We start from the raw sequence: 26088 nt of genomic DNA, 5'->3' as shown, positions 1-26088 counted from the left end.
ACATCTGACAATACTGTCTTGACCTTTTTAGGGCTTGTTTTGTCAAACCAACTCTCCAAAATAGATAAATAGTTGGTCTGCTGTCAGAGAAGACTTCCAGGATTCAGGATACAAATCCAAGATACAAATGTGTTTGTAGAACTGAAGGAGTTTTGGTCTTTTTCACCGAGCCGAAACATGTAAAAATAGTCACTTTAATGTCTAATTAGGGCAAATGTTTGGGAAATGGTGAAACTGAGAAGTAATAAACCAATTCTAAATAATTATATTATTTTTTTTTCTCAATCACCTATTTAATTGACTAATAATACAACTTTTTATTTTTATTTTTTAAGATTGAAGGTATAATGTCGAAAAGGTGTTTTAGTAGATTTGCCTAGAAAGTTGCTCTCCGCGCATCTATCGTGACACGTTGCCGCGCGGCCCCGTTATCGTGCAAACGGCGCGGGGCGAGCGGCCCGCGTGTCATCATGCCCTTTTAAGAAAAAATGAGAAACAGTCGGGAGTGACGTCGGCTGCGCACAGAGGCCGCAGGCAAACTGACACTTGCGGAGCGGCGCGAGACAGCGAGCGAGAAACGGTGAGTGGAAATACCAAAACTTTACTACATGCTAAACGCGGTCATGTAAGTCTTCTTTTCTTTTCCTTTTATATCTCTTCGCGTGGTGTGTTGTGAGAGGATTAGTGGAGGACGGTGGACAGCGGAAGGATAGCGAGCGCACACGGCGGGGTGCACGGCGTCGTTTTTTTTACGTGTCGAGGGTAAACGAGAAAAAAAATAATTGTCCGCAAGTACAGAACGGGAGTGTGCACTCCCCATTTTAGTCAAGGCCGGTGAGGAAAGGCAGGTAATGTTAGCGGTCGGTCTTTTCCCGAACAAAATACACCGTAACGCGGCTTGATTTCATTTTGTTTTAACAGCCCGCCGATACCCGGTGGACGTCTAAAGCCGCGAATGCGGTGGTTTGCAGCGTGGTTGTGATTTAGCTGGTTTTATTTTGTGAACGTGCGCCGCGGAGAGGAGAGTGTCGCCTAGCTAGCTCGCTAGCTAGCTCGCTAACGAGCCGCGGCTAGCGGCGTTGAAGTGTCGGCGGCCCCGTCCGTCGCAGGCAGCTAAAGCTAGCTAGTTAGCAAGCTTTAGTAACGGGGATTTAGTGCGGGTGTTTGTCTGAAAACCGATGGTTTTTTGGACCGATGCTGCCACCAGAGCTTTTTTTGATTTATAGATTAGGTTATTTTGGTATTCATCTGTAAACTGGTTTGTGATTCGAGCGCAATTTGGTCCTTGTTATTGTAAGCTATGGGTGTAATAATCATGCACCGACGGGGTGTCAGTTAACCGTTCTCTGGTAGAGCCACGGATTGCAGGGATTTATCATGACCTGGAGTGATGAGCATATGCTACTACTGTAAGCAAATTAGCTAGATTCACAGCGAGATAACCCAAGTACTTTCTCTTGTGTGCGGCCAGGCTTTTGTGTCCAGCCTGTTGCAGGATAAAACGGAAAAGGTGCGTGTTCTCCATCTTCAAACTGTAAATACACAGCACCTCCTCTTTATTAATAACAGAATAGCACAGTTCCCAAGGGAAGTAAGACATTCCTGCAATGAGTCGTAACTGTCTTTTTTTTCTTTCTTTCTGTATTTAACTGAAATGAGACATCTGCCTCATCCTGAATATCCCCTGATCTCTCCGGAGCCTCAGGTCTGATGATGGTTCACGGGCTATAAAACCCACTTCCTCCCCTTCTATTAGCAAGCCTTCAGTCTGCAGTCTTGAACAGGAACAGAGACTGGAAGAGGCTATTTCAGTAGGTAGCTGCTCCTTTTCCAGCCTATCAGCATGAAGCCGTCTTGCTCTCTGGAAAGAGGATGTGGTTACAGGTCGGAGCACAGATGTGTTCTGCTGATGGTGCTTTTCAGTTTGCAGATCTTGGTCATAAAGTCACAGCAAACTTTACTTTGTGTGCTTGGCTGCAGTGGTGTTCTGACTGGTGGGTGAAAGTCAAGAGTTCTAGGAGACCCATAACGCGGTGTGTGAACTTTGCAAACCGATAAGTTTCAGAGAAGATCGTGCAGGACCCAATGTTGTAACGTTCCTGAAGTTTAACATCTGAAGCATCGTCATTACTCGTGAGTCTAATATTACCTGTGAAAAGTTAACCTGCGTTTGCTTATAACACGTGAAGGTGAAGAGCATTGTTTTCTTTTTCTTCAAGCTTTGGGGTAATCTTTTATTTTACAGGCTCGTAAATTCAAATTTACAAGGACCAAAGAACTTTGTAATTTGCCACTAATTAGAAACTGAATTAGAGGAAGTGGGTACTTATTCTACTTTTATATACCGCCAGTTAACTGCTGCGCCATGTAGTGTTTCAGTGTGGGCACAGCAAGTCAGCTGGACGGAATTGTGAAAACACATTCATCTTGGCATATAAAGAATAATGTTTCCAATAATTACATAAATTCAACAATACATTCGAGTTTGACATGTTCATCGAAGTGGTGCTGTACTTTTAGAGAAATTCCTCTGGATTTCAACATCTGTTTTCAAACTCTTACCAAACAATCCCCTTTTCCTGCCCCAGTAATTACAACTGCATAACATAGTACTTTCCAAGAAATTTTCAAGACACTGTTATGAGATGAGTAAATATGTTCGCTGTAGAATAAAGCGTTCCTTTACCCTTTGCATGACCGTTCATCTGCTGTCAATAGTTTCTGGGTTATTCCCCTTTAGTTACAGCGTCTCTCGTGCGAAGCTCAGTGTGAGCTGTGGTTTTGGTGGAGGTAATGAGTAAACGGGCTCAGCGATATCAAGAAAACAGTCCGCCAGAAAGATTGTCTCCCCCCCTTTTTTTTTTTTTTTTCAACCCTAGAACCTCAACGGTGTATATTTGTCACCCTGTGTAGCTCCTGTAATTGTCATGCTGGTCAACAAGCAGGAAAAATAAGCTGACGCATGTCTGCATCGTTTCTGCCAGCCTAACCAACGGATGTGTCCGTCTTCCCGTCCGCACTGGCTCGACGATACAGAGCGCGGCTGTCAATCATACCGCCCTGCCGAGTCAGGCCATTTGACAGCTCCGGCGCCGTAGGATTAGCTCCTCTACACCAGGAAACGTTGCATCCTATAGTTAGTAGTTTTGGCCGTGAAGCCTCCTGCTCTCTGGTTTCAGTTTCCCGTAGTCTATCCGGACACATTCGCCGCATATTCATCGCCAGCAGCGGCGCCTCGTCCAAATTCCAGCCCTAGATGGATGCATACTTTTGGCCGTAGATGGTGAGCGATTTGGTGATGTCATGCCGGAGCATGTTTTCTGTGGCATGCGGCTTTCCCTCGCTCCTTATTTGCTGGGGTTACTACGAGAGCAGAGGAACAGCAGCGGCGTGTTTGTTTTGTTGGGAATGACCGTGTGTGTGTAGTGGAGGGCGACGGAACGAGAGAGAGCGGTTTGGTGTTTAAAGGCAGATGTCCTTAAATGGCCGTGTGTATGCGTGTGTGTTATCTGCGTTGTGAGTGTGTAGGCAAGCGTTTGAGAGTGCGGAGGTGTGTGTTTTTTTTAAATTTCAGCCATTTGTAAGAAACACTAGTTTGGAGCGAGAAGCTCGAACAGAACCGAGATCGATAGAGAGTGGTGGTGTTATGCTGCATTAGTAATTGTATAATTTGAGGTAATGACCGCGCCTTCGGTGTCTTGCTTTAAGAGCGTCCACTTTGCCGTTCTTCAGAACATGGATCAGTGCACTATCGCTGAGAAATGTGGTCCTTCACCCCTACTCGAGCTCAGTGAGACGTACTTTCCCAGTGGTCTATGGCTCAATTGAGCTTCTCTTTTTACTTCAAAACTTAATTTTAAATAGTCAGGCGTCGTAGTCGGCTTCCCAGCACTTTACTTGCTAACCCTCAAACAGGGGTCAACAGTCATGTAAAATAAAGCACATGGTTAACTTTTTGTATGCGGGTTGTGTAACAACCAAATGCAGTTTTCGGCGCCCACAAAAACCACCAAACCATAACCTAGGTAGGTCTGGTGGTTTGCCGATACTTCTGTAACGTTTCGTCTTATGACGTCCTTTCGACTCTTCTCAAGCACCTCTCGTCACGGATAATAGCAGCTGGGTACCAACAATGTTCTGCTGCGTTTTTAACCACCCGCCAAAGAGCTCTCCTCTTGTGCCGTGCACATGGCGGTTTGTAAAGGTCTCCATTTCCTCCATGGGTGTAACTGTAGAACATGTGGGGATCTGCAGGGGGGTAGCGAGCCCACCAGTTCATGTTGTGAAAGTTTCCCACCAGCTTTTCATGTTTCTGTTTCTGCTTTGGTAAGAACCCACAGTTGCTTTAGATAAAGAAGGGCTTATTTTCCGTTGGGTAGTTCCATATCAATTTGATCAGACGCATAAAAACCTAAACATACTTTTGCATTTACTTTATGTATTGACATTAGCATGTAGCTTATACAGTGTTTGTTTTAAATATATTAAAAAAACCGTTTGATTTAAAAAAAGCCATGTAAGAAATAACAAATTATGCCAATCCGACATGCACCTCTGTTTTGCGTCCTCCATAACAACATCTGAAGCAACCCGTAATGATCTAAGAACCACTGTCCCACAGCGGGCTCACTGGGTTCAGGCATGAAGTGTGGACAGAGAGCATGTGAGGCCTAGTCTAGATCTACGTGTGACATTGTCTTGTGTGACATTGTACGCGGGCACTTGACTCTCTAGTTGAGTGTTTACACGACTACAGCAGAGCCTGTTGAAATAGCACCTGCTCGACCCCGTCCCTTTGCGCTTTCCTTCCAAGCTCCCTAATCGCGTGCGTGAGAGATTACGGGGTTTGTATTATTCACAGTCCAGGCTTCATAACCTGATTTGAACTTTTTGCACAGCCTTGACGGCAACATGCAGCACTTTTCAACCCGCGACAGAAGAGTCAACGCGGTGCTTTGGGAAAGGCTGGCGAGCCCTTTGACGAGCAGTCAAAGTAACCTGGCGGGCCTAAATGTGGTACAGCTCGGCAACAATTTTTCACAGGTTTAAACAGATGATGTTTTTCACTAAATATTACTTGCATAATTATTTCCTTAAGCAAAAAGTCAGCCACAACCCCTGAGTGCACTGGTCTCTCTGGCGCGCAGCACAGTGACCCAGTTGGCTGACCCATTGGACTTTAGTCAATGTGTGCCAAGCATTCAAAGCCTCTGGGTCCTTCAAAGGGATATTCCAGAGATTTCACGGTTTCTTCCCCATTGTTTTTTTTCCCCCGCCTCTCAGCTATTTTCAAGCATTGGTCAAAAACTGACAAAAGCTTGCTGTTTTAGAATTAAGATGAGCGTCTGACAGCCGGCTGTGTTTTGTTGTGTGAAGGCCAGATGATTGTGTCATTAGCAGGAATATGTGCCAGATCCCAATCGTCATCTCCCCGTTGGTTCCCCCCCCTCCACTCGTACACACCACAGCTGGTTTGTGTTACGGAGGGGGTCACGTACTCCTCCACCCTGAAGCAGCTCCACTTATGGGTGTTCCCTCCATTGTTGTCCTGCGTCTTGTCCATAAACTCCAGGAATGACTAGAACTGTGGAAAAACTCAAGAGACCAGGCTGGAAAATTACGTTGTTTTCCTCAAAAGTTAGATCTTGTTTTCGAGTTTTGTTTTATTTCATCTGCTCCTCACTCACTTTGATTCCCGCATTGCCCCACTCTCCATTTGTCCAGTGCAGATTGTTGGGCTGTCCGGTGAAGCAAACCCGCCATGCGTGAATACAAGCTCGTGGTGTTAGGCTCTGGAGGTGTGGGCAAGTCTGCTCTGGTGAGTATTACACACCAAAAATATACATTCAAAAATACACACAAAAAATGTTTCTGGAGGAAAAGCTGATGTGAAAAAGAATTGTAGACATTTCTTTCACAGGGATCCACGACATACGAAACAGTTCCCTCATATAGTATGTTTTAGTCTCCTTATTTATGGGTAGGTAGCATGTCAGTAGCATGTATTTCCTGACATGTGTTCCGGTCTACTCTAGTTCTCCATTTCTCACGCCGTTGGTTCTGGATACGGATATTTAGCCCATTTTGACAGAAAACAACCCCCCAAAACCCAGAACTTCTATTCATCTTCTTGTCATTCCAAGTTTTGGAGGAGACCGTACATGTCTGAAGTGTTGCACGCTCTGCTTAGCTAACCTCGACCAGGTGTCGGGGTTAATCCCTCAAACTGGCTGGCGGACATGTTTTGACTTAAAGACAATTTACAGTGAACTCTGTCTACCCCCCAATGTAAAGCTGTTAATAAGCACAGCGCTTAATGTTGCAATGCAGGCCCTTTTAAAACGTTTAAAAAATATCAATCAGACCTTTTCATGCATTCTGGCTGCTATTGACTGGCATCCCTATGAGCATCCTCTTGTTGTGATATAACTCCGGGCACATATGGCACTGCTCTAGATGTTTTGTTGTTGATGCCGGCAGGTCACAGCGATCTGACGTTTTTCTCGCTCTGTCTTTTCTCGCAGACGGTTCAGTTTGTGCAGGGAATCTTTGTGGAAAAATATGACCCTACAATAGAAGACTCGTACAGAAAGGTGAGTGTCCCTTGAGGAGGGGGAGCGGCGGATCAGAATGTGCTGATTGTTAGCAGCTGCTCTGCAGGTTCACTCCTTCATCTCTATTTTTCAGTCTTTTTTTTATTCTATGCTTTTGTCTTTACCTGCATTATTGCTTACTTTGATCCCATCAACTGTGTTGGATTTGACTGTGGTTTAGTTTTGGAATATGATGTTCCCTTGACTAAAGTGTTATTTTCTTCTCTTACAGCAAGTGGAGGTAGATGGGCAGCAATGTATGCTTGAAATTCTCGACACAGCAGGCACAGTAAGTGCATTTGATACCCCTGAATTATGTGTTTGTACCCTGTGAATTATTCAAGACCTTCTTTAGTTGGTGGAACACTCAATATATTTTTTGGTTTATATTCACAGACCTTTTCTACCATTGTGAGGCTCACATTTTTAGTTTGAAAAAGAAAAAAATACCTATTCTTATTGCCAATATATTTTGTTGCAGACATTCCTGTTTCTGTTGAGGGAGCCAATTTTAATAGGATTCTTAACATCATGAACTGACTCGCAGCATGTTAGCATGATGACATTTAGCTCGATAAGGTCAGCTTCGCTGAGTTGTTCATGTAGGAGTTGCTCTTTCCTTTGTCCAGCACAAGCATGCTGCAGGGATGTGCACACGGCCGTTGTTTGTGCGTAGATGGTGCCGAAGCAATGTGCATGTTCGTGCTTGGTGGAAAATCAAAGGGGGCTGATTATTCACCTGCAGTGCACAATGGTGTGAGTGCTGTGAAAAGACTTCCACTGCATAATGTCCATCACTATGTGTTCCGAAATCTCCGATCGTCGTTGGGATTTTCTGTTATATTTTGGAACTCTAAAATAAGTATTTAAGGGTTTTCTAAAATGCCAGAGAACACGTGACAGAGCTCATGGCCTGTCTTTCTTATGTGCCGTATAGGAGCAGTTCACTGCAATGAGGGACTTGTACATGAAGAACGGCCAAGGCTTCGCCCTGGTATACTCCATCACTGCACAGTCCACTTTCAACGACCTCCAGGACCTGAGAGAACAGATTCTACGAGTAAAGGACACAGAGGATGTAAGTATGCAGAATGCGGTGCTTAAATGCCAACTGGTCTCATTTTTTAATTTCTTTTATTGTGGTTGTATGTATGTGTGTGGAAACCGGTACAGATGGGTTACAGGCTCCCCCGTTCTGTGCTCTCAGCCGCCTACATTGTTCAGCGTCCGATTGCGCTGTTGCTATGGTTACTATTCAGCACGGCTATCATGCCATCTCATGCCGGTATCTAAAAATGAGTAATTCCTCGCCATAATGCTCGGTGTCTGTGCAGTGAAAACCATGAGAAAGCGCTTACTGATCTCTTCATCTGTGCATAACACGGACACAAAGTCCCCACTAGGCTCACGTTGAACCCTTAACCTAGTATCTGACCTAATATTTATTTGATTTGGTGTTCCTTAACGAGTCTCTCCGTCAGCTTGACTTTGCTGCGGAGGAATTACGGAGTCTGTGTCATGTCATTATTTGCCTGGTGTGCTGTTAGTTCGAAGCACGTTTCTGTTTTACTGAATCTCTTGAATTGTGGGGCCGTCCGCGCTCTGATGGGCCAGATAGTGCGTCAGCAGGATCTCTGATGCCCTTTTTTGGTGATCTCTGGAGGGAATGAGTGTAACCATAACCTTCAATCTCTCTCTCTCTCCCTCTTTCCATCCCTCGCTCTCTCCCTCTCAAACATCTCTGCAGCCTGGCGCTGATGTTTCACACCCCTCTATTCTCTGTTAGTCCTTCCCCTGCTCCCCTTCCTCCATATCTAGTGCAGTATGCTTGTTGCTCGTACCTCCTCTCCGCTGTGGCCTTCCTTGTGGCCTGGCACTGTGTTTGTGTGATTTAGACTGTCCGTGGTGAGGGGCGAGGAAAGCCTCAGCCCATCGAAAACACACTGGGTTGTGCCGCTGTGGTACATCATTATGCCATGTGGTTGAGGAACTGAGGTTAGCCCTCGGGCTAACAGATGGATTGCAGGATCAGCGGCTCCTGATCTCGTAAGAAAACAGCCTTGACGGCCTTTTCTGCTTTGTGTTCCCTCTGAATATTTTCCCCACTCTGCTTATCTAAACACGGGAGCCATTATGGCAGCAATCAGTCCGCTGATGATTTATACCTTCACCTAATGAAGGTCGAGGACATCTGTTTATCTCTCCTCTCCCTTTGCAGGAATACACGACCAAAGGAAATGCATAACTTTTTTTCTTTTTCCCCTCTTCCATGAAAACTGTTTTCTTATTAGGAGAAAGCTTTCATGCTATTGCTAAAGCAGACATTCTAGTTGCTGCTGCAGCTGTTCTCATTCCAACTCCTCCACGCACCATTTACTGCAAAGCTGGCGAAATGAACTGACGCACTTCCTGTTGCGAGGCTCAATTAACAAGCCTTTCAATGACGATACATTGATCACAGTAGGGCTGAACTTCCATCTCCCTTAAGAGCGAAGTATAAAGCGAGCGAGCGAGCAGTCCCCACTAAATGAACTTCCTTCCTTCCACAATTCTTTCGTAAGAGTGGTCCCATGACTTCTCGGGGCCCATCTCCTTCTCTGCTCATCTGACTAACCGCACTAATGCCTGACTCTGTGCTTGTGACTCACCGCTGCCTATGCAACGACTGGCTGCATTAATTTGAACTGCTCTATACTCCCCCTGTTCTGGGTTCCCCACAACCCATTCATACCAACGTGGGCGGGACAGGACCTGTCTGTGGCATGTTAACAGCGTCTGAACAGACTCTCTGTGGGCTGCGTGGATTCCTCCGCTAGGCAAATGCTGCCTCGTGTGCTGCTGACACGGAACATTTTTTTTTTTCTTCTTCCCTGCATACCTCCATCCTGCCATCCCCTTTTTCTCTGCATCCTTTTTCATCCCTGCTGGGCTCAGAGTTTGTGTAATGAGGGCATACCACGGCTTCTCCCAGGACCCCCCGGGAGAAACGCCGTTCAGCAGTCCAGTGCGAGGTCTTGTTTGGATATCAAACATCCAAGCAGCAACCTCCACGGGGTTAATCCAAACATCCCGGTTTCCTGTCGTCTGCCCCGCAGCCCAGAGAGAGCGGGGCGAGACTGGAGTACTCGTACTATGCCTTCAAAAGTGTTACATTTTGTGGTTGAGCGTGGCCATACTGCTGTCAAACCACCTCTGAGCAGTAGACCTGGGAGATGGTCTGAAGTGTGAGCGAGTTGGCTCATGTCAGGGTGCTACCACGTTGCCTACGAAAATCCAGTTCTTCCAGATCGTCAAATATTTGGGAGCAGTTTCTGAACCAGAAGGGAGCAAAGGCGGCCTTTCCCATGCATGGATTTACACCACAAATAGATTCCCCCAGCTGATATGTTATTGGCGCCTGTTGTGCTGAACTTTTTCCTTGATAACGTCTCATGTAACGGGTATTAACCCCAATACAAACTAAGAAAATATCCTGCGAACCAATTGAAATCTGAGACTAAGGTCTTTACAGTGGTTGGTATAGTAACGAAAGAAAGAAAGAAAGAAAGAATGAATACAAGCCACAGACACAATTGCAATCGCGCGTACATACAGTCTCCCACTATCATGTGCAGCCGGAGCGTGGAATCCGGCTGAAATGTTGGATGACATTCAGGAAGGAAAGCGATTTTATCCCGGCTGGGCGGGGCCGCCATGACTTCCTCCGGGCCGGAGCGCTCCCTAGATAGACGGTCAGGAAACAGCAGGCAGGATGAGACTCATCCCGACACCCCGACTGACATTTGAGACTGAAGTTTTGCCCAGATTATTGTCTCCCTCTTTTTTTTTTTTTTTTTTTGACCTTGGTTAAAACATCTGATTTAAGGGCCAAAACGAGGTGTTAAGTGTTTTGGAGATTCCGAAAGAAATACCAGATGCACTTCATGTCTGTGGTTGTTTTCTCACTTCAGTCTTTCCTTTCTGTGCGGAAACGAGGCCGAGAGAAACCGCATAATGATTGTTGAATCTCTTTTGTCAATGTTGTGTAACCTAAAAAAAAATTCTTTTTGCAGTCCCACGGGGATGGATTGACTTGTCTTTGACTTTTTTAATCCAGGCTTCAAATTTAAATTGATGGGCTACTTGGCTATTAATAAACCTCTCCCTTCCTTCACCGTGAGGATGCCTATTGAGCTTTTGTTAACCGATATTGTGCTGCTAAAACTCACCACCTCCCAGGCGCAAAGGCCTGCGTTGTTGGCACTGGACGCTCACCAGTGGACCCATTAAATGTCTGTTGAAACGCTGTGCCTAATGGGGCCGATTTACTTCTTTTAAGTGGAGACATTTATTTATCGCATAAGCCGATTAGCAACAAGGGGCCTCTCAAAGCTTATCATTTTCCTTTTGCATGGTTTTTGATTTATTTGAGCTGTTTAGCATTATCTTAAATTAGCTTACTTTTTGATGACCTAAACTCAATTAATATTTTCCCTACTTTGGTCCCCAGGTGCCGATGATCCTGGTGGGGAACAAGTGCGACTTGGAGGACGAGCGTGTGGTGGGGAAGGAGCAGGGCCAGAACTTGGCCAGACAGTGGAACCACTGTGCCTTTTTAGAGTCCTCTGCAAAGTCAAAGATCAACGTCCTCGATGTGAGTTTGCACGGAAACAAACCACTGTTTGATCCTGCGTGTGTTTTAAACGACGAGGCCTCCAAAGACCCGCCTTTTATATTGCTTTCATCTCCCAGGGAAGTATTTAGATGCTGACCGGATTGTGCAATGGTCCTCATCAGAGATTGATTTTGTACGTAAATACTCAAGACTATACCTGCTGTTCGGTGCTATTTCCATTAAACTTAATGTGTGTAAACTGCAAAAAGCCCTCAGGCGATTGCTTGACGTTCCCACAGTGTGGGAGGATGCTGCTGTTTTTAGAGATTTTATCACTACATTAAATTAGGTTTAATCACTGACCGTTTTCTCTTTGTTTGTCACGTCATTTCTAGATCTTCTACGACCTGGTCAGACAGATAAATAGAAAAACGCCAGTGGAAAAGAAGAAGGCGAAAAAGAAATCCAACTGTGTCGTGCTCTAAAGACCCCCTCCAGCCCCTGCAGCAGCTCTGAGCCAGGTGTGTGTTTGTGTGTATTCATGAGGTCATGATGCGTAGGCAGGCTGTCGGGTTAATTAGTCTTGCATAATAGCGTCGACCTTTCTGTGTCGTCTTGAATGATGCTGCGGACATTGGTAGTAGTTCGGTAGTAGTAAATCAGTAGTTAATTATTATGGGTTTCATTGCCTGTAGAGAAGTTAAATTATAGTATAGTAGTATAGTATAGTATAGCCTGATACAACAATGTCATCAACGCTTATTGTTCCTTTTAGGCTACGTGTTGCTTCTTTTTTGGTTGCAAAAGTAGGTTACTAGGTACTATAAACCTTCTGAGGAACTTAAATCATTCAAAGACACGGCGGTGCTGCTTCATCTCCTGTATCTCTTCATTCATAATACAATACGTTTTTCTACATTACTAATGTTGGAACAAGAGGAGAATATTTCTCTTATTTACACAATTAAAGGAAATTGGGCGGCAGACCGTTCTGTGTTTTTGTGTCAGTCATAAGCCATATATTGGGTGTAACATTGTCATCCTTGTCTATTCTTGGATTAACGTGTCGTTCTTGTTCATAGAGGAACTTTTCCAGTGACTCATTTTTTTTTATAGCTGGTATGTGTGGGACACTACTTGTCACTTCCTAAAAATGTCGGCAGTTGTCATCCTGTGGAATCGAAAGGCATTTCTTTAATCCAGATCCAGTTAAAGTTTCGGGGCGGACTGACGTCCTTGGAGTCATTTCCCACAAGTTTAAAGTGCTTTCATTAGCATTTTGTTTTACGCCTTTTTTGGTGTTGGATGAACGAGTCCGTGTGTGCTGGTTGGATTTAAACATGAAGCTCAGCAGACTGCAGGAAAATGTAGAATTGCTTCTATTTTTCAGTGTTTCAGTTCCGCCTGTTACTAGTGATGAGGAAGTATGAAAAACGACATATTCCCGTCGAGCCTTCTAGACAGATTAGTTTTAGATTGGCCTTATCGGAAATGAAATGTATCCCTCTTCGTCCGTGTAAGGGATGCTTTGCAGCTTGACAGTCCATGAGCGCCTTGTGTGCGTATCGCACTGATCCTTTTTGGAAAGATCTCATTCCTTTTTTTCTCTGCTGTAATTGTAATGCAGTTTTTCTACAATTGTCCTAAACATGCATTTAAATGTAGCTAAACAAGCTTCTATCATGTCAGAAAAAACCTTTTTGTCTTTAAATCCAACATGATTATTACTTTCTGGAGCATTCAGGAGAGAAACTTGAGGTGTATTCGCTGAGGCGTTCCTGACGTCTACCTGGCCCGTGCTGCACGCCTCCACCTTTCAAGTTTTATGGAAATCGGGCGAGCAGTTTTCCGTTCACATTAACCAAAAACCCCACTGGAGTGAATTCAACCCACAGCTTGCCGACTTGAAAAGTCCCCTTAAGAATGTTTCCACACTGATCTGGAAAGTTTCCCTTTTTGAAAGATGCGTTTTAGGTTCAGTCAGTCGAGCAGTGCTTGTGAGATCTCATGACCCGGCCGAAGCCTCACATGGAGATCACGACGCTGATCCTCAGGGTTTCCAAACGTGGAAGGTGTCTGCCTGAAGGGGCCACTTTGCGTGGAGAGAATTGTTCCGCGGGGGGCCACTCTCAGAGAGCCGGGCCGCGTCGCCTCGAAGGGATTCGCATGGTGGCGCCTCGATTTACGAGGTCAAAGTGAAGGAAGTGGTTGGATGGGGAATAAATAGACCTGGATGGACAGTTTAAGCTTTTCCTGCAAGCGGCGTGATCGTCAGATTGTCAATGGAAAGTTACTGCAGATAGAACCTCTTTCTTTAGTGGAGACGTAATTGGTCGTAATTGTCACTGGGTCGTCATGGTGACGCTGGCAATACTTTGATTAGATCGCTGTTAAAGGAAATAAAGGAGCTATTTGTCTGTCTGTCGTCATCGGGACACTTGCTGGATGCTAAACGGCGGAACGTCTTCACTTGGTCAAAAGTACGGAGACGCGTTTTCAGTCTGTCCCGTGGAACCAAAAAGAGAAACCGGAACTTGTAGAGCGGAGCTGAACCAAGCTCTGGACATTTGGCGTGCGGCCTCCACACGCAGAGAGCCCCTGTTAGTTGATTCTGCGGGATCCTCTAGTTTGTTAATCTGGGCGAACACTCCAATAACATTTCTATAATCGCCCAATCCTCATCACTACATTCTGTTAACAGTTGTTTCCCTCTGGTTCTCTTTAGTGCGCTCACAAAGCCCCAGCATGCACTTGTGTTTTGTACTCATAGTAAACCAGACTGTGTCTTTGTGGGAATGGAACTGTGATAAGACGGATTAGTAAAAGCAGACGGCACTGACATTGGGGGGCGGGCGGGGGGGTCACTAACCCGCCCACCGCGCTGCCCATCAGAATCCATCTGTGTTGGTCAGTTAGAGGTCCAGTGTGTGAGACTGGGACCTCTGTCAGCAGGCCCCGGGGCGGTGTCTGCCCCCCCCCCCCGTCTCTCAGTGTATGAGCCTGTGTGCCGTGAGCAGTGGAACAGTGGGGCTGTAATCCCATTAGCATTGGTTCATTGGGCTTGCGGCCAGTGTGTGAAGGGGGGGGGGACAGTGCCAGCCTCGAACAGGAACGAGGGCGAAAGAGTTAATGGGACATTTCACTTTGTACAACGTGGGCATTTTTCGCTTTGCTGACCTCATGAGCTCTCGGGCTTCTAGTGGTCGCTGTCTACACCGGCACAGAATGAAACCAGATATGTCTGCATTCATTGATTGTAGAGCTTCAGACGTATTTGCAGTTTTGCGGACATTTTTAAAACTAATTTTGTAGGACACGCTGTACATGGGGAGTCAAAGGAGCAGTTCACTCCTCACCGATTGGTGTAATGTATATGAGCGAAGCCTCCTCAGACTCCTCGTAGCTCGGGTAGCAGCAGCTGGCCGTGTGTTCGCCGCGCACTGTGATTTGCCCACATGTTGTTTAATCACCTCAATCCGCAACTTTGCAATTTTAGTTCATGGACTGAATGCTACTCCAACTGTGAGTTTGGTGTGTAACTCTCTTAACGGGCGACGCAACGAGCACCTTCTCATAGCAGGCGGTCAGCTCAGGTGAAACCAATGACATCGGTGATGCCCGCATTCTATTCAGCGGCTCCAGATGGTCGCGGCAGTTAGCCGCAGTAGCATGCATAATGGCACGGCCCTGGGAACGTTGGATTTGAATTATATTGTACCCAGAACATCTGTCTTCTGTTGAAAAAGCAGTCGACGGATCCTTCAGGCTGCATTATACGGTCCATTCCTGTGATCATGATATCTCTGGCACAGCTGGAGGGAATTTCTCTTAAATTGAAAAAAAAAAAAAGTCTCATTTGGGTTCATGGACGTGCGGATTAATGTTTGGTGGTCAAAGGTCACTAACCCCATTGCACCGATCTCTTCCGTTCATCGTCCTGTAGGGTCAATGTGGTTTATTCTAGAGACCAATTGCCTCCTCCTGTATTTAGGTTTCCTTATTATGGAGAGTATTTCCTGATCCTAATCAAGGATCAATAGACAGCGGGTGTTGTGTGCAGGTTGTAAACCCCAGAGACAGAATTGTGATACTAGACTTTGTAAATGAAATCAACATGACTTGATGTAGATTTTCTGTTTTCTCCTCCTCCGGGTGTAATGCCCTCAGCCGGCCACTAGAGGCCACTCTCAGCTCGTAGGTGGTGCTTTGGAAATCCTGGTCAGGCTATGAAATGTTGAACTTGCCATTGTGCTGTCTTGCAGAAATGCTGTAATGAAGAACTGTTGCCCTGATTGGAAGTGCCAGCATTCCAACAGCCCCGCCCACCCACTCCCCCTTCCTCCCTCCCTCCCTTCCTCCCTCCATCAGCCATAAACGGTGAATCAGCTGACTGAACTGCTCCTATCAAAGACGAGGATGATCGACACCAGAGAGAGAGATGGAGAGAGTAAAGAGAAAGAAAGAAAGAAAGAAAAGACAGTAAGAGCGAGGGAAGACTGGTCTCTCGCCTCTGAGGACCTTCCTCTGTGTCTCAGTTTCAATGTGAACCCTGAACGGACAGTCTCCATTTTTCTGCACCAACAAACATCACAAACTTAAGACGAAGATAATAAAAGCCTCTGAAGATTAATAAAAAAAAAAAAGTGTCCATGAGCCAGCTACACGGCCAGAGACAGCCCCCCTTTCCTCTACTTACATTTTTTTTTGACAGATTAACAAAGAATATAACAGCGTTAAAAAGAAGGAAAACAAAGTTAGAACTTGGATTCAGTATTTTTCTTTTCATTATCAATATTGTATTTGAAAGACTTGGAAGTTGACCTATTTTTAGTTGTATGATTATAAATATTCTTCAAAAACAAGCATGAAAAAATGCGTCAGTTATTAAGTGTAGGTGTTTTCAAGTGGAAAAGTTAGAATTCTTTTATAGCCATACACCTATTCTCCATGCCTGTCATGTCAGTGATGATAGATAAAGGTCGATGATATGTGTTATTATTTTTATTACGTATTTGTTTCTTTGTTCGCCCTATTGTCCATGGACTTCTCTTCTGCGAATATCTCTCTCTGATGTGACTTAATTTTATACTCAGTCACTGGGGTTTCATAGCTCCCATAATATATTCTAATGCCATTTTTTTGCATATTAATGCTTCAGAAAAATGGGTCTTTTATAGAAGAAATATGGGGAAAATTAAGGATTGATTTCTATGTCTCTCGAAGCTGAAATATACTAAACCAACTCTAATAATGCTTCTTGTGTTTTTCTGTCAATGATGTTCCAGCTTTTATGGATTATTAAAGTACATTTTAGTACAATGTATTTTTGTGAATTAAACTTTTATCCAAAGCAGATCTGACTTATTTGAGAAGCGTGATATTAAGAGGATTTTTTTTAATTTTTTTTTTACGTGTTGCAAACGATATTGGAGCAAAACAGGAAGTGTGTGTGGGACAAGTTGTCCTAAGTATTGTTTCTATACGAAGGAACCAGTTTTTCATTGATCACAAGATTGAGCGTGGGCGCTTGTGTAACTATTCTACTTAAGTGTACAGAATTCCTTACTTTTAATGACCACTGGGTGTCATTGTATGAACATCGATGTTACACACATTCGAGGGGGACTGATTCAAAGAAGGTCAGCGATGTGGAATAATGGGACAATAAATCACAATGAACGTAGTGATTTGTTTTCATGATAGTTCTTTACAAAAAGGCCTGTTGCATTTTTGGAGCGTTGATATATAATAATGCCGCCGATCGTTGGTTCGCGGTTCTGGTTCGTTCATTGTAGCTTCTCTGGAAAATGGTTTCTGTAATCTTTCAACATTTCCAGTGAAAGGGGACAATGAAGGTATTTAAAGAAATCTATGTAGCCTTCATTGTCTTTTTTAATTTGCCCCAAAAGGGTTTATTAATAATCCAAACTGATCAAATAAGCTAAAGAAAAGCAGCAGTACACAAATATATTGATAAGTCATCAATTGTTTTAATTCTAATATATTTGTTCAGGAAAAGTTAATTGAGAAAAAAGGAATTTACTTTTTCTTTCATATTAAGGAAATGAAATGCCTGACAAATAAAGGCACTTAATCTCTAACCGACGGTGCCGTATGGTAACAAACTCTTCTGTATGTTACGCTCTGTACATGACAGCCTCAACCAAAAGTTAGTATTCAGGTCAAAATAACCAGACAGGCTGCGAGCAGGAGCAGTTTTTTATTTTTTCGATAGGAGAAAACCAAACTGCTGCATCATCTAAGCTCCTTACGTCTCCGAGGAGGACGTGTCAAGCGGAGGAGGATGCTAGATGTCTGCGGAAGGGATTAGAACGTATGACTCACTTGTCTTTTTTTCCTCCCTTTTTTCTTCCTATCACCGACACTGCAGCCTCGATCGGGCCCTTAATCCCTTTAGTGGTTGAGAAGCAAAGTAATACCAAAACACTTTAGCATTCATTATGCTCTCTTTGAATTAATGCCTGCTGCCGTCCTCCAGACTCCCCTCGCTTCTCCAGGTCCCCCCGGAGAAAAGTAGGAAGGCTCAATGGTACTGTGGGGGGGAGGGGGGGGCATTATATTCCCAAGTATGCAGCCTTTGGAGTCAAAACATCGTCTAATGCGCTAAAGGTTTTTTGCATTTCCTTCGTTCATATTTGGGAAATTGTTATGCTGATGCCGCTGGTGTCTCGAGTCTTCTGGTTCCCGTTAAAACCAGATGGGTTTCTATCTGCTCACGATGGTGTTTAAAGTTCAACCGAAAGCTCGGTGCTCCATCACTGCCTCGATCGGGAGTGATGGAGCAGGTTTTAGAATCGGTGGATCTCCTGGTATGATATCAACTGGTAAAAAAGTACGAATGACATCGTCGTCGTTTTCGGCTCTATCAGTGCTCTGCAAACATTTTCTACTGTGGAAAATGTTTTTTTGTAATAAAGTTACGTCTTTAAGCCACTAGATTTCAGTTTGAGGTCTCAGTCGTACAATGGAAGGAAACACTCAAAGATTCCAGCAATATGTTTGAATCCTTAAAGAGGGGCCTCCAAAAAAACGTCCACTTTTCATCCTTTCAGCGTCCCTGAACCTATTATAAAAGATTACATTATTTTGTCTGTCATGTCATTCTGGTCTCCCCTAAACACACACACACACACACACACACACACTCGCACACTCACTCAACCTCTCTCTCCTTCCCCTTGACAGATCAATTAACAGATTAGTGGTTGTGTGGGCTGGATTGAAGGCCTGCGCTCAGGATATCATCCGTGTCTAATGCGCTTCCTGGAGAGGGAGCGAACATGAGCTTCACTGTCGGGGGACTATTGACGGTTTGGAGTGCAAGGTTACGTTCGCCCCCCCGAGGATTCATCATCCGCCATTTCCTGTCTGTAATTTATTTACTTTCATAATGTACACTGATGCTGTATCGATGTTTGGGTAATCATTGAATTTTCCACATGTTTTAATGCATGGCGCATGTGTAGTGCAATGGTTTTATTTTCCGTCCTTTTCTCGATCATTTTGAGTATTTTCTCTGTTCATTTTGCCATTTGTGTCGTTTACATGGCTGCACTGCTTTCTGTGAGAAACATTTAAATCATTTCATCATTGACTTATTTGGGCGTTCTTGATAAAGCACACCGTGTATCACATATACAGGACAAAATGTTCATTAATAACAATTTGCATATCTTCAGGAGAGCCATAGAAATGGCCCTCGTGTGAGCTATGAGTGCTCTTGCGGTTATTACTGATGTTTTTTAAGTGTTTTTGAAAAGAGATCATCCTAAAGGCTGATTGAGCGTCTCCTCCTCCATGATTCATGATTTCATTATTGATTCCCCCCTAATTTATGTAACCCGATCTTCTCTTTGTTGTGTCCCAACGTCCCTCCTTCTCCTTTCCTTTAGTTGTCTCGGGCCGTGTGTGTGTGTGTGCAAACGTCTGGAGCATCTTCTTTGGTTTTTAATACAAAACCATTCTCTGCTCTCTTATTATCGTGGGGTTTCTTTTGTAATCATCACCTCGTTTTCCCTTCTCGCCACCAGCTCGCACATGTTTCACACCGCAACCAGTGTGTACGTGTGTGTGTGTGTGTGTGTGTGTGTGTGTGTGTGTGCATGTTTGAGTGTTTATGTATCTGGTCATTGGAGAGGAGGCGATGTTAGCCAGGTTTCAATATCACGTCTCCCCCTCTCTGCTGACCCTCCACCACCACATTTATTCATTTTATTTATTTATTTATTTAAGTATTCTGAATCTCAGTAATCTCTCATGTTGCATTCACTGCAAACTGCGGCTCTTGTCACCATTAGATGCATTATTCTATTGAAACAATGAAAGCAATGGATTTGCAGTTAGGTTTTTAGATTACGTCAGGATTACAATCTTTTTGTTTCTGGTTTTCGGGGCATTAAATGCATTTTGTCGTATCTCCTGCCGGGCACGACAACACATGAGCTCTGACCTCTGAGGCGATCGCCAAGGACAGAAACACGTTCTTCATGAGGCGTAAGTGTGCAGACACAGAGTCTGAACATGTAGGCGGCCTGTCGGGTACAATTCTTTTTGCCTTGCTTCCCTCCTATTAGTCATATTGTCGTGTCTTGATTAGCTTCAGGATTTTGAACAAGATTAAAAAACGAACAGAACAATGTGTGTTGCAGGGAAAATAATTGGACTGTTGAATCTCTGCATCATTATGTACCTTGACCTGCAGAGCACTCCGCCTTGAGCAGGAGGAGGGGGGCGCTCCTATTGTAACACAGGTTCATATTATAGACACACAGGAGCATTTTTCCTCGCGGATGAAACCACATTAAGGGCGTGTTCGCTCTGGCAAAAAGAGCTAATGTCGTGTGATAAAATGTCCTCTTCCTCCTCTTGGCATCTTAAGAAGGAGATGTTCATCTTCCTGGGTGGGATTGCCACTGCAGGAACAATGGAAAACAAAGGAGGGGAGCTAGGAGGAGGAGGAGGAGGAGGGAGGGGATGAGGGGTTGCGGCTTGGTGCATGAAATCGGAGCGGCTGGAGATCCTGCTCTCTCGTTCTGCTGACTTGGAGGTTTGTGGCTGTAATGAATATTCTTTGCCTGGAAGTGTGGAGGCTTCCTCGGCTGCTGCTCTGTATTCAGCAGCAGCTCAACGCCAAGTGGCCCCCCCATGACTCTATGGATGGACGGTCTCCTGCTCTGCTCCTTGATGAAATTCATTGCTTGTGTAATAAGGGCTTTATTGTGCGCCGGCCGGGTTTCATAATCTTCTCTCGGTTGCACACTGGAGATAAATCCGCCCCCAGAAAATCATTTTGAGCAATAATTGCTTACACATCCAGATCCTCACCTGGGGTTTGCCATTTAGTTGCACTGTGGCTCTGGTGGAATAAGAATAATAACACCGGCAATGAAACAGTTTGCTTTTGAAAACAGTAAAACGTACTGTTTAAAAAAATACTAAGAAGAATACCCAAATGTTTCCTGTAAACTGTATAAGGGCTTTGTGAGAACGGAAAGCTACTTGGTGTAGAATCTGTAAGATTTTTTTTTTTAGAAGAAAGACAAATGAGGTGCAGAGACAACGTGGCCCGTTCCAAAATAACTGAATTTAATAATAACTGGCATTAGAAAAAACAAAAGCATCTTATTTGGCTTTCTTTACAGTCAAAATCAGGAAATTCCTTTTATGTGAAATCCGTCGTTGGACTCCTGTGCCCAGGAAGAGGAAGGTTTCGGCCAGCTGGCATCGCATCACAGAGCACAGTCGTCATCATCACTCCTACACACACACACACACACACACACACACACACACAATAATGAACAGGGGATATCATCTCCTTGTCCCCATGTGCTTCTCGACTATCCAACCAGAGATGAACTGCAGACTGAGCTGCTTATTGGAGCGTGATTACACACACGCAGCTAAATATCACCCAAATGAAAAGCCATTTCCCCACAAGAATAGATAATTGAACGCAGCACCCTGCCCTTCAAAGGCCGCGCTGGGGCCTATTGAAACGATGCAGGTTGAAATTTCTTTCAAAGCAGACTCTCAAGAACTGAGTGTCCACAGCTGCTGTCTCCGTTAAGTGGCCTTAATTTCCGGCCGTGGAACAAAGACTCGATAAAAGGCTGCTGGATAGTCACAGGAGCTGTGAATGATTTTGTTAGAGAGAGTTGGATCTAAAGGATACAAGCAAAGCACCTCCACAGTTTAAGCGCTGCCCTGAAATTGGGTCGAAAATGACCCTTCTGGTGCATATTTATTTATTTTTTCTAATTTTGCTTTTCATTTCATTGCTTTCAACGTAGCAGCTGCCTGAGACTTGTGCAATCTAAGTTGAGTTTGTACCAATATTTAAAAATAAATGGCATCTTTGTTAGCACAAGGCTTCTTTTTCTGACACCGAGAAGATCCACCACGACGAGCCTGGCAGCTGAAGTAACTGTTGCGGTGCCGTTGCGCTGGATTGCATAACGATGTGCATTACATTAACTGGATTGCATTAATGCTGTAATTGTGTCCCGCTGTGCTGCCAGCTGCTAATAGAACCAGCCTCGACGCGCTGTGAGAAGCCAGCATGTGGTCTGAATGTTTTGGACGCGTTGCATCAAGAGCTGCAGCAAACTTTATCCACTAGAGCCGACCTGCCAACATCAGGACCCTCTCTGTGGAATAAGCCCGGAGATCCCTACTGTGAAGTGTGTGTCTGTGTGTGAAGCCTAAATGCTTGAAGGGTGCCCTCCTGCATACCGATGAGCGTGTGTGTGTGTGTGTGTTACGTTTGACAACTGCTGGATAGATGGATTGATAGACAGATGTGTGTGTCTTGCTGCTCCTCCTCTGCAGCCTCCTCGTTGATTGGCTGATCTGAGCCTCCAGGGCTTCCTCTCAACCCGTGTACCAATACTCCATCTTTATAATGAGATCAGTCCCTGTGTGGGCTGAAGGTGCTCTCAATGCATTTACTCAGGCAGGCATCGACTAGCTGACACACACACACACTCACACACACACACACACACACACACACTAATACACATTAGTATCACAGCAGAGGAAAACGCATCAGTCCCCAGGTAGGGTTTGTCTTCTGGGGATTGCCTCTCATCTCAAGGCGATCCACTAGCACTTGCTTACTTTTAATCTGTGTTTATACGTGGCTAAAAAATGCTCGTCACAGAGATACTGAATTTATATTATTTGAGGACCCTTTCCTTTCATAATGCAAAGGCACAAAATGGCTCATTCATCCAGATTGTCTAAAAAAAAGTAATGATTGAAGAAATTGCGTTTCTGTGCACAATTCTCCTTAAGCTGAGGATTGAATTCATAATGTAAAAGTGAAACAAAACCCGGCTGCTCGTCCACAGGCAGTAAATGGAAACGCGGAAGGCCATTTTGAAGAGAAATGGCCTTTAGCCGGTTCACTCCGCTGAGCCGTAAACTCATCTGAGTGTTTAGGCATGAAGGAGCTCCGGCTCTTTGATTGGTGTCCCTGTTCTCTGGTTTCATTTCCTCGTGTTCATAAAATCAAATTAGCCTATGATGAGCACGAAAGAAGAAACTTCTCTTTTTGGGCTTTAGTGACTCACGTTAAGCACATGGAAGCTTCTCCGCCTTTCGGTGCATGTACGCGTGCGTCTGCAAGAAGATGCACACGCAACGTTTAACGTCGTCTGGTTAAATCACCCGAGCGCAGTGAAACGCCGCCGGGGGTCGTCGCCGGCCACACACTCACCGCTTGAAGGAGAGCAGCGTGCTGTCCGGTTCCTCCTTAACCAACACAAGTGGACATGAAGGAGGTTTGGACGAATGAAGAAGATGAACTCCGACCCCCTCGTCGTGATCTCTGGGCCTCTGGGGCTTTTGAGTTTACGGTTTTTAGTTTGTGCTTCGTAAACAACCACCAAAGAGCCGCTGCTCTGCTTTTACTTCCCTGAAGGGAACGTTTCCACGTGTGTGTGTGTGTGTGTTTAATGAACGTGAAGCCGTGCTCGTGCATCGGCACGCGAGTGCAGTTTTGGGACTTTCCTGTTTTCTGATTTATGTTTTAGTGGACGCACGTGTCAATTAGTGCGTTTGTGTGCACGGCAGCTTTTTTTTCGGGAAGGGGGGTTGCTTTGTGCGTGTGGTTGTTTCTTGCAGCATGGAATTCATTACACACACAGGCAGCGAAATAGAGTCAGTGGCACCAACCAGAGAACTTGGTCATGTTTAACAAACCCTGTTTGCAGCGTCCTTTTCAAAACACGAAATGCTGATAACAAGAAGTACATCTGTCAGCGCGCCGGTATAATTGTGTGCGTGTGTGTTCTTGCAAAGCGATTCTTTCCTGGACAAAACAGGAAAAAAAGACAGTGACATTCATTTTACAGTGTTACAACATCGGCTACAGCTGTGAGGAAGAAGACAGGATCCATGTAATCCAGACAGAGAGGCTGAAGCAGCGTCGGGTGGAGCAGCCGGGGGGGGGGGTATTTTCACACCCCGTCACATGTCCTCCCTGCACCTTGTGCTGCGATCGACCTCCTTTCCTCCTGTGTTGCTGGAGGCAGAACGAGCTCGTCTGGTCCCCCTCGATCCAACACATAAATAAATGGTATCAGACAGCTTCATCGATGTTGTTATCGTTATTTTAAAAAAAGAAAAGAAACGGCACCAACAGTAAAAGATCAGGTGGTAGATGTTTGGTGATATCAGGAAAGCAGAGAGGGAGATCCTTTAGTAGAAACAAACATTTGAATACAAATGTAACATATTACCCAAGTACAGTACAATCAATTATAACGATTCACTTAAAGTACTTGTTTCGACGGTCCCTTTCATACTGCAGTTTAATATTCACCAATTCATCACACTTACCAGTGAGCTGATCTTATGTGCTTTCCACCGTTGAGGTGGGGGCCTGCGTTGAAAGCACTTGTGTGTGCTACATAGAGAAAACAATGTTAAAGTGACCACTGGATGATTTGAGGCATTGAGACCCACGAGGGTCCGACACGAGCGACATGGCAGCGCTCCGTCTGCTGAAAACCAGCCCAACTGTGTTTTTTCATTTGGCCCCGAGGAGCAACTGGGTAATAAAAGCAGCATGACAGTCTGTAACGCCATGACCCCCCCGGGACCGGCTGCCTCCACCCAGCTACACACACACACACACACACATATGTACATGGCTATGCAGTGAACACACACACATAAACACACGGTCATGTACTTTATGTGTCATGTATGTATGATCATTTATGAGGCGCGGACGTGAAGCCTTCGCTCACGCTGCACAAAGAAGAAATATTCAAGCTTCACCTGGCTTGAGTATTTAGATTAAGCTCACGAAAAGGCGAAGGGAGAAGGACTCAAGCGGGGGATTTGAACTCGTTTGACCTCTCTAAGATTTATACGACGTGATGTGGCTAGATGAAAAGTGCAAAGACCGCTAAAAGTATAACATTTACATTTTAAAGTTGCGATTTCTCTTTTTTTTTTAGAGCTTTCTGCAATGCGGCTCTATGCTGGTGCACACTTTCGTACTCAAACACACACACACACACACACACACACACGCAACCCTTTACATTTCACATATTTAATTAAATTCCGCTACAAGCAAGAACACAAACGTCCCGACTCGTTTTCTTGTGCAAATAGGGCAACACGAGCCTAGAGGTTAGAAAAGTGCTCGTGACGCAGATGAATACACCAACTGGCAAAAACCGGGGGAGTGTATGAATGAGTAATGTGCCCCCGAAGGCAATGCTGCCTTTGGGCAAGTGACGTTACAGTGAAGCCCTGTGATGTCGCTTGGCAGCTCTCATTGGTGAACGCTGTAACTGACCTTAATTTCTCCTGTGGTGTAATGTAAGTTCTGCGTCTTTGCAGTTTGTGTGTAACTAATTAATTGGTTTGTTGGCGAAACGCCATTATTACACGCATTCATCACAAGTCTATTTGGCTGTGTAAATATATGTGTTTGGATGTTGGCTACAAATCAATAGACTCAAGCAGTTAATCAACCTTTCCTCTTAACAACAACTGCGGCACAATTTAGTACCGAGCTTCATGATGCACAAAAGACGAACCCTAATGACTGGCGGCACCCTGAGATCACTGACATCGAAAGCAAAACGCCTGATCGGATTCATGATCCCCTCGATCAGCCGGAATAACGTTGGCTAACCTCGACTCTACTGGGGAATTTTTCATTTGTCCATAACTTTGTGACCATTAACTGATGACGTTCTTATTATTAGCAGTGCTTGGTACCTGTTACCAATTACAGACGGCTAGCACACTAGCATGCTAAACTAGGAAATATGTTAATAAGTAACGCAGTATTAAACCTGCTATAAATCTGCATATTTATTCATATGAAGTATTTTAGTATTTGTTGTAAAAGCCTACTTCCCTGCCTCCCTTTTGTGATTTATCCTGAACCTTGAATCTTGTCAGATTCTAGTGCACAAAACAAATAAAAAAAACAAACCATTCTCAGCTGTATGGGAGCTTCAGCGCGGATGCGAAAGAAGAAGACATCTAGTCCTCAGTGGGTCATTGCTACTTCACCAACCGCGGTTTGTAAAATGCAGAGTGCCGGCCTCCATCTGCAAAGACAGCAAATGGCCACGTTTATGGAATCCGGTCAGGAGATTCACCCATCTGGGGAACACCGCATGCATTCCAGTTGTGATGACACAGAAAAGGAAGCTGTGACACAGATATAAAAAAAAGAAGCCAGCAGAGATTGTAGCCTAATGGGTTAGTGTTCCAGTAGTGCGCTTTTCTGCACCAGGAGATGATGTGATGTAAGGCTACACAACAGCGGCTTTCAGCCAGCGGTGCAGCCGTGGCCTGGTCTGCCTCCATATCTCGCAAGCATTCACAGAGTGTCCTTACGTA

The 26088-nt window shown here is 44.7% G+C and overlaps 1 protein-coding gene across 12 annotated transcripts; it reads left to right on the top strand.

Moving 5' to 3' along the window:
• Positions 1–367: 367 nt before the first annotated feature.
• Positions 368–16537, top strand: LOC120835153 (ras-related protein Rap-1A). 12 transcript variants are annotated; one of them, XM_040203782.2, is made up of 8 exons: positions 368–580; positions 5730–5818; positions 6525–6593; positions 6826–6882; positions 7531–7671; positions 11083–11226; positions 11583–11708; positions 15450–16537. In XM_040203782.2, the coding sequence occupies exons 2-7, from the start codon at positions 5762–5764 to the stop codon at positions 11670–11672; spliced, it is 558 nt and encodes a 185-aa protein (XP_040059716.1). In that variant the 5' UTR covers positions 368–580; positions 5730–5761; the 3' UTR covers positions 11673–11708; positions 15450–16537. The 12 variants fall into 12 exon arrangements, with proteins under 12 accessions (XP_040059716.1, XP_040059717.1, XP_077947867.1 ...); XM_040203783.2 differs by having other exon boundaries at positions 396–580; positions 5725–5818; XM_078091741.1 differs by having other exon boundaries at positions 426–625; positions 5725–5818.
• Positions 16538–26088: the final 9551 nt, after the last annotated feature.

The sequence above is a fragment of the Gasterosteus aculeatus genome, chromosome 17 (genome assembly GCF_964276395.1).
Source record: "Gasterosteus aculeatus chromosome 17, fGasAcu3.hap1.1, whole genome shotgun sequence".
In the NCBI taxonomy this organism is placed as follows: Eukaryota; Metazoa; Chordata; class Actinopteri; order Perciformes; family Gasterosteidae; genus Gasterosteus; species Gasterosteus aculeatus.
This window is presented reverse-complemented; position numbering and strand designations above follow the sequence as displayed.